The sequence below is a fragment of the Palaemon carinicauda genome, chromosome 5, assembly GCF_036898095.1.
Source record: "Palaemon carinicauda isolate YSFRI2023 chromosome 5, ASM3689809v2, whole genome shotgun sequence".
NCBI classification, from domain to species: Eukaryota; Metazoa; Arthropoda; class Malacostraca; order Decapoda; family Palaemonidae; genus Palaemon; species Palaemon carinicauda.
Genome location: NC_090729.1, coordinates 8,977,236 through 8,993,354, shown reverse-complemented (window position 1 = coordinate 8,993,354; position 16,119 = coordinate 8,977,236). Strand labels below are relative to the sequence as shown.

The window sequence follows — 16,119 nt, the reverse complement described above, 5'->3', positions numbered from 1 at the left end:
TCCCATGAGGTTAGGGGGAAGATAAATAGAAGAAAGACAGAGATGATGAGAACATAGTGTGCAATTGGAGATGAATTATCATTAGGTATTTAGGAACTATGATCTCCAATAAAGGGTGTTTAGAATTAGAGTTTAGTGACAGATTCGAAAAGCAAATCAGACAATGGCAAGGTTATGTAAAATTTGGAAATGAAATTCCCTGAAATTACATATAAAAAATCAGACTATATATTAGTTTAGTGAGATCAATGTTACTATATAGACATGAATCATGGTATGATAATGAAACCATCTCCAATAGATTTAGTAGATATGAGAAAAAGCCCTCAGAAGGATATTGTGAGTTGAATGGCAGAACAGGATCAGAAATGAAACTATAAAACAGATTACTTGAGTGCCATATGAGGATGAGATCATGATGAGGGCTAGATGTAGATGTTTTGGGAATGCCCTTTGCACCACCCAGGAGAGATTAGTTCACCAAATGTTCAGCTGGGCTCCACAAGGCATTAGAAGAGTTGGAAGATCCAGGCCTACATGAAGTCCGAATTAAGAGCTGATGAATGGAAAAATGGTGAATTAAAAGCTCAAAATAGAGACGACTGGCGAAATCAAACAGAGGCACTTTGCGTCTATAGGAGTAGGAGGAGATGATGATGATGATGATGATGATGAAAATCTTCTTGCATACCCATCTAAATCTCCATTAGAAGTTTGCTTTATACATTTTTGGCATGATGTTATAGCTGAAATCTTTTAATGCTAAAATAGTCATACCTTTGTGTAGAAAATTAATCCATAGATAGTTATTGTTATTACGGTACACTGTTAAAAAAAATGCATAAAAAAACGATAAATGTCTGGCAACATTTATTTCAGGATTTTTGCTGTTTAATAACTGATATATTGATATTAGGATTAGCCACCCGTAAAAGATGATGACAAAATAAGGTAAAATTACGGTCGCCTGTATTTTACTGAAATACGGTTCAGAACTGTATATTTTTACGGAAAATTTCCGATTAAAATTACGGTTTTTCCTCACAGTTTATGATTTCTATGAGTATTTTTTGTTGGAAAAAAAAAACAACTGTAAAGTAGAGGTTGCCAGTTTTAGATCAAAATAGCCTGAAAGAAAGTTTTTCCTGGATGTCTTGGTAACCAGTGAGGAGAGAGAAAAAAAATCCATTCGTATATCTATGACAATTAGTTTTTTGCAGACATTCTATAGAAACTCTGTAGACATTATATTGAAACTTTATATTAGAACTGTACGATTGCATTAATGTTTTCAAGATTCCAATTACCTAAATTCACAACGGATATCAAAATCAAGATCAATGATTGGTACATTCCATAAGCAATAATTTCTTATGGCCCTAGAGCCGATATGGACAACTTACTTCATTGCTCATCGAAGTCCACAGAAGGTTGACTTGTTACAGAGTCATGATTGCATGCAACAACGCGTGCCCTAAAAACCTTTCATAAGATCCTAAAGCAATAAAACTATTTACGATTTCTTAATCTGCTCTACTTCCATTGTGCTGCGTAACACTAATTTGGTTTCATTACAATTACTATCCGAAATAAAATACAATTTATCTCTAGAGATGTAATGATAAAAATGATGTAACGCTTTTTATAACTTATTGATTTCATGATTTGGAAAGTAATTTGCTGGAACTTATCATACTTAAGTTAATAACCAAAACTCTTCATTGATGGATACACTGTAAGAGAAGAAGAGGAAGAAGAAGAAGAAGAAGAAGAAGAGGAAGAAGAAGAAGAAGAAGAGGAAGAAGAAGAAGAAGAAGAAGAAGAAGAAGAAGAAGAAGAAGAAGAAAAAGAAGAAAGAGAAACATGTTTTGAAGTTAATTGTATAATGTGTGATAAGTTATAAGCTCAATTCTTCTGCCTATAATAACCAACCATAAAGAATCGAACTGCAACCTCCGGACTATTTCACAGAGACGCTTGCTTGAGACAGAGGGAAAAGAATTCCGAATACTCTTAAGAATAGGAACACACTTGGTATTTATAGCGCTATGTTGTAAAAAAAAAAAAAAAAAAAAAAAAAAAAAAAAAAAAAAAAAATCTCGAGAGAGAATATAATTACATCCTAAATATTGAGAGGTAACTAAGAAAAGAAATTGAGGAAGAGAAGAATGAAGAAAAATTACCAAAGCCATTGATGGTGAAACATTTGCGATTTGGAAATCATTTGTATCATATTTTATGTAAAATATTTCACGTCAGGTTGCACACAAGGTATCCCACCAGCACTGTTTTACAACAGAGGGAATGGCTGCACACGTTCGAAAGTTCTTGATAGGTATTGAACAGAATAACAAACATGACCTGTATAGAGAATGGGTGCCAATATTTAATAAAAAGATTTCACGTCAAGTAAAGAAATAATGATTGGCTTGCATGTCACTGGTGAAGTAATATTTATAGAATTTTTTATCATTTTTTTTTTCTTTTTCTTTGCAGTTTAGTTATTGATTATTTATAATTTCTATAAAATCACAAATTACTTTATAACTTTTATTTAGTTCTATATTTTTGATCCTACCTATCAATTATCCCTTTGATTAATATATATATATATATATATATATATATATATATATATATATATATATATATATATCTATATATATATATATATATATATATATATATATATATATATATATATGTATATATATGTATATATATATGTATATATATATGTATATATATGTATATGTATATATATGTATATATATATATATATATATATATATATATATATATATATATATATATATATATATATATGTATATATATGTATATATATATGTATATATATATGTATATGTATATGTATATGTATATATATATGTATATATATATATGTATATATATGTATATATATATATATATATATATATATATATATATATATATATATATATATATATATATATATATATATATATATATATGTTTGGAAAGTTATGTTTATCCTTAGTTTTTCCTTCTTATTAATATAAGAGATTTTCATTATTTTGTGTAATATTATTAGTTAGTCTCGTATTCTCATGTATTTTGCTTTTATTGCTTCCTTATACTCTAAAATAAGAATTAATTATTAAAGTTATATCCTGCTTTTTTGGTATCTTTGTTCTTCTGTTGTAATTGCTTGGTAAATATATGCATTTCCTTCATCATTTAAATAAATGTTTGGTAAATTGATTTTCTTTTAACTTAACTATACCAAGCACCAAGCAAACAGCAACGAAGGTAGTTAATTACGTTAATCCTGTACCTAGTTACTGCCTAGTTTGGTTATCTTCCAGCGTCAACCCCGTTCCCAAAATACTTTGGAGCAGTAGTAGCTTGGAAGGAGAGGGACAGTGAAGACGTGACCACTACTTAGCACAGCGCGACTTTGAGATCGGTGCTACGATCATACAAATCTTAACTGCAGTGCATTGTAAAGGAACTATGAAGAGCTAAATATATCTGTGACCTGGCCCATGTACCGAGGGTGGGGAGGCGGATAATGCTGCCTTTTATCCTCCCTAGGCCGCCACCATTTCCACGAAGAACAACTTGCCAACCGATACCATCTAGTTGCTAATACGACTATTCGGCTTAATTTGGACCTGGAAAGGATAGCTGAAAATTGAAGGTTTGTTGCAAATTTCGTTTGGTGCTTGTCATTTGCGATTTCAATTTCAGTAATTATTGTTGAACAATAATGTCCTAACAGAATTTCCCCATGAAATTTATCAAGAGAATCATATTCGATTGGTACCCATGTATGTAATTATATTTACCAAGTAAGCCTATTATGTCTTTTGGACCTTCATTTAAAGGCAACATTAATATTTCTGAAGCTAGCATATTACTTTTACTTATATTTAACAGGTAGTAATTTATATTTTTCAAGCCATAATTTTATATTTATGGTCTGCCGGGTTAACCCAGTCACTACTTGTTCATCCCAGATAGTTTTGCTTAGCCTCTCAATCTCGTGCTTCGTTGCCTCATTGTTTTTACTTATGTTTGAATGGACATGCCCACTTATTTGCATTGCTCTTGAGCATTTAGAGGTTTACTTTATATATATATTTTACTTGATTCATTTTTCTTAAGTTTTACATTAAATTTTATTTAGTTAATTTGATTAGGAGTCCCTTCTTATATTAGGATTTCCCTCATTTCAGATTCTCTTGATTTATTCTGAAACTGTGAGTTGGCAGCAGGGCCAGCACCATCCCTCTACCGCGTATGGTTTGGGATTACCTGTTGCAAACCAGGAAGCAAGGATATTCCCAACAGATTGATAAATTAAACTGTAGAATTTATTATTAAATTTCCTGTGTTTTTTTCTTGGTGTATTATTCACAGTAATTAATTCAGAATATGGCGCCCAACGTGGGGCACTCTGTGGGTCCTTGCTTCGTGGAACTCCTCACCTAAGGTCATGGTTAGGGTCATATTTACTCTTCATGTTTCATATTTGTTTCACTGGATAGGCAAATTTCCTTGTGTATTGTATTGGATTTCTAGAGTATATTAAGTTGCTCTTGTTAGGTTACTCGTTTGAGACAATTTGTGATTTGATTATTATTTTGTAACATTTAATATTGCACATCGCGTTGCAAACCTATTACTTTGTTTATCCGAAATTGCGGTTATTTTAGTAGTACTTCATATTTTTACACATGATGGGTGACTTGGATTATTTCAAATCTGTTAGAGCTCACCACAGGACGCAAGTAACCAAAAAGTGTAAGAATGTTCAGGATAACTGTGGATCTTTCACCTCATGTGAGGTCAAAGAAAATATTCTCTCTTTGGATAGTTTACGACAGAAACTTGATGACTGTAACACACAGATTTGTGAGCTTATTTAATATTTACATTCTAATCATAATATATATCATCATAAGACTGGCCATTCAGATCCGAAGGATAATTTAATCACGTATCTTCTACCGTGCTAGTCGATATATCATAGGAATTTATTTGCAGTTTTAGATAATCTAAGAGACGAAGATCAGACAATTAATGAAGAATGGTGTGATATTAAGAACATATATCAGTCAGTTGGTAGCGAAGTCTTGGGATACACAGTTATAGGGAGAAAGTCATGGATATCAAATGATACTTGTTATAATATTAAATGGAGACAAAGACATATAAATTGATTGTTGAATGTTTTCGAGGAAGTAATGAAAATTACAAAGTACAGCGTGCTAAGTTTTCCAGTATTGATAGTGAAGTCGAAAGAAAAGCCCGGAATGACTGGAGAGATTATCTAGACAGTAAAGCAGAGCAGGCTATGGTGTGAGAATTGCTCTTAGAGTTATTGATAAAATCTCAACTGGGCAAAAAAGAAGTAGCATATGCAAATCAAAAAGAGAGATGGATCTATTATACAACAGAAGACGAAGGACAACATTAGAAGGAACACTTTATTATGGTATTGAGGAGGAGATACAAAGGGAATAAATAGATTGATATACCTGAAGCTAATGAAGACCTTGATATACACATTAGTGGATCCAGTGTGTTTAAAGTTAAAGCTATCCTAAAAAACTAGAGAATTGAAAAGTCTATAGTTACGATGGAATAACTGCCGAGATGATACCGTCCAAAAAAATTAAGTGACCGCCAGGTAACTTACAAGATTATATTTTAGAATGTGGCATAAATAGGAGTTAGGAGTGTTGGTGAACATGGCATAAAAGCAGATCTGACAGATTGTAATAATTACATCGGCATCACACTTATGTCACTTGCTATGAAAATATATATAAAGATACTGGAGAGAAAAATTGATGACACACTGAGAGATGAACAAGCAGGATTTAGAAAAGGTAGAAGTTGTACTGACCAAGTATTTATTTTCAGACATGTTGTACAACAATGTGTAGAATATAGAATTCCACTTTTGATAGCCTCTGTGGACTATGAAAAAGCCTTTGATAGCGTGCACCAACCAATTTTGTGGAGAGTCCTGAGTTATTATGGAATTCCTCTTATATAGCTAAATTGGATTAAGTCTGTTCATGAGTATAGCAAGTGCAAAGTCAATGTTAATGGATTCCTATCAAATGAATTTCCAGTAAACATTGGAGTACTACATTGTCACCTATGTTATCTATACTCCTCATGGAATTTTTAATGAGTAGAACAGTTGGAGATGGTGGAGAGGGATTTGACTGGAGTGGTGATAGGAATTTAGCACACCTAGATTAACATGATGATGCTATCCATGGTAACAGAACACCACAGGATTTGTAATACTTGCTTACCAGAATGAATGATATATCCCATGAGGTTAGGGGGAAGATAAATAGAAGAAAGACAGAGATGATGAGAACATAGTGTGCAATTGGAGATGAATTATCATTAGGTATTTAGGAACTATGATCTCCAATAAAGGGTGTTTAGAATTAGAGTTTAGTGACAGATTCGAAAAGCAAATCAGACAATGGCAAGGTTATGTAAAATTTGGAAATGAAATTCCCTGAAATTACATATAAAAAATCAGACTATATATTAGTTTAGTGAGATCAATGTTACTATATAGACATGAATCATGGTATGATAATGAAACCATCTCCAATAGATTTAGTAGATATGAGAACAAAGCCCTCAGAAGGATATTGTGAGTTGAATGGCAGAACAGGATCAGAAATGAAACTATAAAACAGATTACTTGAGTGCCATATGAGGATGAGATCATGATGAGGGCTAGATGTAGATGTTTTGGGAATGCCCTTTGCACCACCCAGGAGAGATTAGTTCACCAAATGTTCAGCTGGGCTCCACAAGGCATTAGAAGAGTTGGAAGATCCAGGCCTACATGAAGTCCGAATTAAGAGCTGATGAATGGAAAAATGGTGAATTAAAAGCTCAAAATAGAGACGACTGGCGAAATCAAACAGAGGCACTTTGCGTCTATAGGAGTAGGAGGAGATGATGATGATGATGATGATGATGAAAATCTTCTTGCATACCCATCTAAATCTCCATTAGAAGTTTGCTTTATACATTTTTGGCATGATGTTATAGCTGAAATCTTTTAATGCTAAAATAGTCATACCTTTGTGTAGAAAATTAATCCATAGATAGTTATTGTTATTACGGTACACTGTTAAAAAAAATGCATAAAAAAACGATAAATGTCTGGCAACATTTATTTCAGGATTTTTGCTGTTTAATAACTGATATATTGATATTAGGATTAGCCACCCGTAAAAGATGATGACAAAATAAGGTAAAATTACGGTCGCCTGTATTTTACTGAAATACGGTTCAGAACTGTATATTTTTACGGAAAATTTCCGATTAAAATTACGGTTTTTCCTCACAGTTTATGATTTCTATGAGTATTTTTTGTTGGAAAAAAAAAACAACTGTAAAGTAGAGGTTGCCAGTTTTAGATCAAAATAGCCTGAAAGAAAGTTTTTCCTGGATGTCTTGGTAACCAGTGAGGAGAGAGAAAAAAAATCCATTCGTATATCTATGACAATTAGTTTTTTGCAGACATTCTATAGAAACTCTGTAGACATTATATTGAAACTTTATATTAGAACTGTACGATTGCATTAATGTTTTCAAGATTCCAATTACCTAAATTCACAACGGATATCAAAATCAAGATCAATGATTGGTACATTCCATAAGCAATAATTTCTTATGGCCCTAGAGCCGATATGGACAACTTACTTCATTGCTCATCGAAGTCCACAGAAGGTTGACTTGTTACAGAGTCATGATTGCATGCAACAACGCGTGCCCTAAAAACCTTTCATAAGATCCTAAAGCAATAAAACTATTTACGATTTCTTAATCTGCTCTACTTCCATTGTGCTGCGTAACACTAATTTGGTTTCATTACAATTGCTATCCGAAATAAAATACAATTTATCTCCAGAGATGTAATGATAAAAATGATGTAACGCTTTTTATAACTTATTGATTTCATGATTTGGAAAGTAATTTGCTGGAACTTATCATACTTAAGTTAATAACCAAAACTCTTCATTGATGGATACACTGTAAGAGAAGAAGAGGAAGAAGAAGAAGAAGAAGAAGAAGAGGAAGAAGAAGAAGAAGAGGAAGAAGAAGAAGAAGAAGAAGAAGAAGAAGAAGAAGAAGAAGAAGAAGAAAAAGAAGAAAGAGAAACATGTTTTGAAGTTAATTGTATAATGTGTGATAAGTTATAAGCTCAATTCTTCTGCCTATAATAACCAACCATAAAGAATCGAACTGCAACCTCCGGACTATTTCACAGAGACGCTTGCTTGAGACAGAGGGAAAAGAATTCCGAATACTCTTAAGAATAGGAACACACTTGGTATTTATAGCGCTATGTTGTAAAAAAAAAAAAAAAAAAAAAAAAAAAAAAAAAAAAAAAAAAAAATCTCGAGAGAGAATATAATTACATCCTAAATATTGAGAGGTAACTAAGAAAAGAAATTGAGGAAGAGAAGAATGAAGAAAAATTACCAAAGCCATTGATGGTGAAACATTTGCGATTTGGAAATCATTTGTATCATATTTTATGTAAAATATTTCACGTCAGGTTGCACACAAGGTATCCCACCAGCACTGTTTTACAACAGAGGGAATGGCTGCACACGTTCGAAAGTTCTTGATAGGTATTGAACAGAATAACAAACATGACCTGTATAGAGAATGGGTGCCAATATTTAATAAAAAGATTTCACGTCAAGTAAAGAAATAATGATTGGCTTGCATGTCACTGGTGAAGTAATATTTATAGAATTTTTTATCATTTTTTTTTTCTTTTTCTTTGCAGTTTAGTTATTGATTATTTATAATTTCTATAAAATCACAAATTACTTTATAACTTTTATTTAGTTCTATATTTTGGATCCTACCTATCAATTATCCCTTTGATTAAATATATATATATATATATATATATATATATATATATATATATATATATATATATATATATATATATATATATATATATATATATATATATATATATGTATATATATGTATATGTATATATATGTATATATATGTATATGTATATATATGTATATATATGTATATATATATATATATATATATATATATATATATATATATATATATATATATATATATATATATGTATATATATATGTATATATATATATGTATATGTATATGTATATGTATATATATATGTATATATATATGTATATATATATATGTATATATATGTATATATATATATATATATATATATATATATATATATATATATATATATATATATATATATATATATATATATATATATATATATATATATATATATATATGTTTGGAAAGTTATGTTTATCCTTAGTTTTTCCTTCTTATTAATATAAGAGATTTTCATTATTTTGCGTAATATTATTAGTTAGTCTCGTATTCTCATGTATTTTGCTTTTATTGCTTCCTTATACTCTAAAATAAGAATTAATTATTAAAGTTATATCCTGCTTTTTTGGTATCTTTGTTCTTCTGTTGTAATTGCTTGGTAAATATATGCATTTCCTTCATCATTTAAATAAATGTTTGGTAAATTGATTTTCTTTTAACTTAACTATACCAAGCACCAAGCAAACAGCAACGAAGGTAGTTAATTACGTTAATCCTGTAACTAGTTACTGCCTAGTTTGGTTATCTTCCAGCGTCAACCCCGTTCCCAAAATACTTTGGAGCAGTAGTAGCTTGGAAGGAGAGGGACAGTGAAGACGTGACCACTACTTAGCACAGCGCGACTTTGAGATCGGTGCTACGATCATACAAATCTTAACTGCAGTGCATTGTAAAGGAACTATGAAGAGCTAAATATATCTGTGACCTGGCCCATGTACCGAGGGTGGGGAGGCGGATAATGCTGCCTTTTATCCTCCCTAGGCCGCCACCATTTCCACGAAGAACAACTTGCCAACCGATACCATCTAGTTGCTAATACGACTATTCGGCTTAATTTGGACCTGGAAAGGATAGCTGAAAATTGAAGGTTTGTTGCAAATTTCGTTTGGTGCTTGTCATTTGCGATTTCAATTTCAGTAATTATTGTTGAACAATAATGTCCTAACAGAATTTCCCCATGAAATTTATCAAGAGAATCATATTCGATTGGTACCCATGTATGTAATTATATTTACCAAGTAAGCCTATTATGTCTTTTGGACCTTCATTTAAAGGCAACATTAATATTTCTGGAGCTAGCATATTACTTTTACTTATATTTAACAGGTAGTAATTCATATTTTTCAAGCCATAATTTTATATTTATGGTCTGCCGGGTTAACCCAGTCACTACTTGTTCATCCCAGATAGTTTTGCTTAGCCTCTCAATCTCGTGCTTCGTTGCCTCATTGTTTTTACTTATGTTTGAATGGACATGCCCACTTATTTGCATTGCTCTTGAGCATTTAGAGGTTTACTTTATATATATATTTTACTTGATTCATTTTTCTTAAGTTTTACATTAAATTTTATTTAGTTAATTTGATTAGGAGTCCCTTCTTATATTAGGATTTCCCTCATTTCAGATTCTCTTGATTTATTCTGAAACTGTGAGTTGGCAGCAGGGCCAGCACCATCCCTCTACCGCGTATGGTTTGGGATTACCTGTTGCAAACCAGGAAGCAAGGATATTCCCAACAGATTGATAAATTAAACTGTAGAATTTATTATTAAATTTCCTGTGTTTTTTTCTTGGTGTATTATTCACAGTAATTAATTCAGAATATGGCGCCCAACGTGGGGCACTCTGTGGGTCCTTGCTTCGTGGAACTCCTCACCTAAGGTCATGGTTAGGGTCATATTTACTCTTCATGTTTCATATTTGTTTCACTGGATAGGCAAATTTCCTTGTGTATTGTATTGGATTTCTAGAGTATATTAAGTTGCTCTTGTTAGGTTACTCGTTTGAGACAATTTGTGATTTGATTATTATTTTGTAACATTTAATATTGCACATCGCGTTGCAAACCTATTACTTTGTTTATCCGAAATTGCGGTTATTTTAGTAGTACTTCATATTTTTACACATGATGGGTGACTTGGATTATTTCAAATCTGTTAGAGCTCACCACAGGACGCAAGTAACCAAAAAGTGTAAGAATGTTCAGGATAACTGTGGATCTTTCACCTCATGTGAGGTCAAAGAAAATATTCTCTCTTTGGATAGTTTACGACAGAAACTTGATGACTGTAACACACAGATTTGTGAGCTTATTTAATATTTACATTCTAATCATAATATATATCATCATAAGACTGGCCATTCAGATCCGAAGGATAATTTAATCACGTATCTTCTACCGTGCTAGTCGATATATCATAGGAATTTATTTGCAGTTTTAGATAATCTAAGAGACGAAGATCAGACAATTAATGAAGAATGGTGTTATATTAAGAACATATATCAGTCAGTTGGTAGCGAAGTCTTGGGATACACAGTTATAGGGAGAAAGTCATGGATATCAAATGATACTTGTTATAATATTAAATGGAGACAAAGACATATAAATTGATTGTTGAATGTTTTCGAGGAAGTAATGAAAATTACAAAGTACAGCGTGCTAAGTTTTCCAGTATTGATAGTGAAGTCGAAAGAAAAGCCCGGAATGACTGGAGAGATTATCTAGACAGTAAAGCAGAGCAGGCTATGGTGTGAGAATTGCTCTTAGAGTTATTGATAAAATCTCAACTGGGCAAAAAAGAAGTAGCATATGCAAATCAAAAAGAGAGATGGATCTATTATACAACAGAAGACGAAGGACAAAATTAGAAGGAACACTTTATTATGGTATTGAGGAGGAGATACAAAGGGAATAAATAGATTGATATACCTGAAGCTAATGAAGACCTTGATATACACATTAGTGGATCCAGTGTGTTTAAAGTTAAAGCTATCCTAAAAAACTAGAGAATTGAAAAGTCTATAGTTACGATGGAATAACTGCCGAGATGATACCGTCCAAAAAAATTAAGTGACCGCCAGGTAACTTACAAGATTATATTTTAGAATGTGGCATAAATAGGAGTTAGGAGTGTTGGTGAACATGGCATAAAAGCAGATCTGACAGATTGTAATAATTACATCGGCATCACACTTATGTCACTTGCTATGAAAATATATATAAAGATACTGGAGAGAAAAATTGATGACACACTGAGAGATGAACAAGCAGGATTTAGAAAAGGTAGAAGTTGTACTGACCAAGTATTTATTTTCAGACATGTTGTACAACAATGTGTAGAATATAGAATTCCACTTTTGATAGCCTCTGTGGACTATGAAAAAGCCTTTGATAGCGTGCACCAACCAATTTTGTGGAGAGTCCTGAGTTATTATGGAATTCCTCTTATATAGCTAAATTGGATTAAGTCTGTTCATGAGTATAGCAAGTGCAAAGTCAATGTTAATGGATTCCTATCAAATGAATTTCCAGTAAACATTGGAGTACTACATTGTCACCTATGTTATCTATACTCCTCATGGAATTTTTAATGAGTAGAACAGTTGGAGATGGTGGAGAGGGATTTGACTGGAGTGGTGATAGGAATTTAGCACACCTAGATTAACATGATGATGCTATCCATGGTAACAGAACACCACAGGATTTGTAATACTTGCTTACCAGAATGAATGATATATCCCATGAGGTTAGGGGGAAGATAAATAGAAGAAAGACAGAGATGATGAGAACATAGTGTGCAATTGGAGATGAATTATCATTAGGTATTTAGGAACTATGATCTCCAATAAAGGGTGTTTAGAATTAGAGTTTAGTGACAGATTCGAAAAGCAAATCAGACAATGGCAAGGTTATGTAAAATTTGGAAATGAAATTCCCTGAAATTACATATAAAAAATCAGACTATATATTAGTTTAGTGAGATCAATGTTACCATTATCATGGTATGATAATGAAACCATCTCCAATAGATTTAGTAGATATGAGAACAAAGCCCTCAGAAGGATATTGTGAGTTGAATGGCAGAACAGGATCAGAAATGAAACTATAAAACAGATTACTTGAGTGCCATATGAGGATGAGATCATGATGAGGGCTAGATGTAGATGTTTTGGGAATGCCCTTTGCACCACCCAGGAGAGATTAGTTCACCAAATGTTCAGCTGGGCTCCACAAGGCATTAGAAGAGTTGGAAGATCCAGGCCTACATGAAGTCCGAATTAAGAGCTGATGAATGGAAAAATGGTGAATTAAAAGCTCAAAATAGAGACGACTGGCGAAATCAAACAGAGGCACTTTGCGTCTATAGGAGTAGGAGGAGATGATGATGATGATGATGATGATGAAAATCTTCTTGCATACCCATCTAAATCTCCATTAGAAGTTTGCTTTATACATTTTTGGCATGATGTTATAGCTGAAATCTTTTAATGCTAAAATAGTCATACCTTTGTGTAGAAAATTAATCCATAGATAGTTATTGTTATTACGGTACACTGTTAAAAAAAATGCATAAAAAAACGATAAATGTCTGGCAACATTTATTTCAGGATTTTTGCTGTTTAATAACTGATATATTGATATTAGGATTAGCCACCCGTAAAAGATGATGACAAAATAAGGTAAAATTACGGTCGCCTGTATTTTACTGAAATACGATTCAGAACTGTATATTTTTACGGAAAATTTCCGATTAAAATTACGGTTTTTCCTCACAGTTTATGATTTCTATGAGTATTTTTTGTTGGAAAAAAAAAAAACAACTGTAAAGTAGAGGTTGCCAGTTTTAGATCAAAATAGCCTGAAAGAAAGTTTTTCCTGGATGTCTTGGTAACCAGTGAGGAGAGAGAAAAAAAATCCATTCGTATATCTATGACAATTAGTTTTTTGCAGACATTCTATAGAAACTCTGTAGACATTATATTGAAACTTTATATTAGAACTGTACGATTGCATTAATGTTTTCAAGATTCCAATTACCTAAATTCACAACGGATATCAAAATCAAGATCAATGATTGGTACATTCCATAAGCAATAATTTCTTATGGCCCTAGAGCCGATATGGACAACTTACTTCATTGCTCATCGAAGTCCACAGAAGGTTGACTTGTTACAGAGTCATGATTGCATGCAACAACGCGTGCCCTAAAAACCTTTCATAAGATCCTAAAGCAATAAAACTATTTACGATTTCTTAATCTGCTCTACTTCCATTGTGCTGCGTAACACTAATTTGGTTTCATTACAATTGCTATCCGAAATAAAATACAATTTATCTCCAGAGATGTAATGATAAAATGATGTAACGCTTTTTATAACTTATTGATTTCATGATTTGGAAAGTAATTTGCTGGAACTTATCATACTTAAGTTAATAACCAAAACTCTTCATTGATGGATACACTGTAAGAGAAGAAGAGGAAGAAGAAGAAGAAGAAGAAGAAGAAGAGGAAGAAGAAGAAGAAGAAGAGGAAGAAGAAGAAGAAGAAGAAGAAGAAGAAGAAGAAGAAGAAGAAGAAGAAAAAGAAGAAAGAGAAACATGTTTTGAAGTTAATTGTATAATGTGTGATAAGTTATAAGCTCAATTCTTCTGCCTATAATAACCAACCATAAAGAATCGAACTGCAACCTCCGGACTATTTCACAGAGACGCTTGCTTGAGACAGAGGGAAAAGAATTCCGAATACTCTTAAGAATAGGAACACACTTGGTATTTATAGCGCTATGTTGTAAAAAAAAAAAAAAAAAAAAAAAAAAAAAAAAAAAAAAAAAAAAAAAAAAAAAAAAAATCTCGAGAGAGAATATAATTACATCCTAAATATTGAGAGGTAACTAAGAAAAGAAATTGAGGAAGAGAAGAATGAAGAAAAATTACCAAAGCCATTGATGGTGAAACATTTGCGATTTGGAAATCATTTGTATCATATTTTATGTAAAATATTTCACGTCAGGTTGCACACAAGGTATCCCACCAGCACTGTTTTACAACAGAGGGAATGGCTGCACACGTTTGAAAGTTCTTGATAGGTATTGAACAGAATAACAAACATGACCTGTATAGAGAATGGGTGCCAATATTTAATAAAAAGATTTCACGTCAAGTAAAGAAATAATGATTGGCTTGCATGTCACTGGTGAAGTAATATTTATAGAATTTTTTATCATTTTTTTTTTCTTTTTCTTTGCAGTTTAGTTATTGATTATTTATAATTTCTATAAAATCACAAATTACTTTATAACTTTTATTTAGTTCTATATTTTGGATCCTACCTATCAATTATCCCTTTGATTAATATATATATATATATATATATATATATATATATATATATATATATATATATATATATATATATATATATATATGTATATATATGTATATATTTATGTATATATATATATGTATATATATGTATATGTATATATATGTATATATATATATATGTATATATATATGTATATATATGTATATATATATATATATATATATATATATATATATATATATATGTATATATATATGTATATGTATATGTATATGTATATATATATGTATATATATATATATGTATATATATGTATATATATATATATATATATATATATATATATATATATATATATATATATATATATATATATATATATATGTTTGGAAAGTTATGTTTATCCTTAGTTTTTCCTTCTTATTAATATAAGAGATTTTCATTATTTTGTGTAATATTATTAGTTAGTCTCGTATTCTCATGTATTTTGCTTTTATTGCTTCCTTATACTCTAAAATAAGAAATAATTATTAAAGTTATATCCTGCTTTTTTGGTATCTTTGTTCTTCTGTTGTAATTGCTTGGTAAATATATGCATTTCCTTCATCATTTAAATAAATGTTTGGTAAATTGATTTTCTTTTAACTTAACTATACCAAGCACCAAGCAAACAGCAACGAAGGTAGTTAATTACGTTAATCCTGTAACTAGTTACTGCCTAGTTTGGTTATCTTCCAGCGTCAACCCCGTTCCCAAAATACTTTGGAGCAGTAGTAGCTTGGAAGGAGAGGGACAGTGAAGACGTGACCACTACTTAGCACAGCGCGACTTTG

General features: G+C 31.3%; 1 protein-coding gene across 1 annotated transcript; it reads left to right on the top strand.

Annotated features, from left to right (window-relative positions):
- The first annotated feature begins 537 nt into the window (after positions 1-537).
- On the top strand, positions 538-14,599 carry LOC137640759 (ribosomal biogenesis protein LAS1L-like). The gene is made up of 4 exons (XM_068373236.1): positions 538-640; positions 1,743-1,887; positions 8,076-8,222; positions 14,431-14,599. Exons 1-4 carry the CDS (start codon positions 538-540, stop codon positions 14,597-14,599), a joined length of 564 nt encoding a protein of 187 aa, XP_068229337.1.
- Positions 14,600-16,119: the final 1,520 nt, after the last annotated feature.

Bases quoted from the DNA above. Each gene is read 5' to 3' on its own strand.
- LOC137640759 (XM_068373236.1), top strand. From the start codon at position 538: ATGAAGTCCGAATTAAGAGCTGATGAATGGAAAAATGGTGAATTAAAA. The intron at 1,888-8,075 runs GTGTGATAAGTT...ATACACTGTAAG, and splicing joins TTTGAAGTTAATTGTATAAT to AGAAGAAGAGGAAGAAGAAG. The intron at 8,223-14,430 runs GTGTGATAAGTT...ATACACTGTAAG, and splicing joins TTTGAAGTTAATTGTATAAT to AGAAGAAGAGGAAGAAGAAG.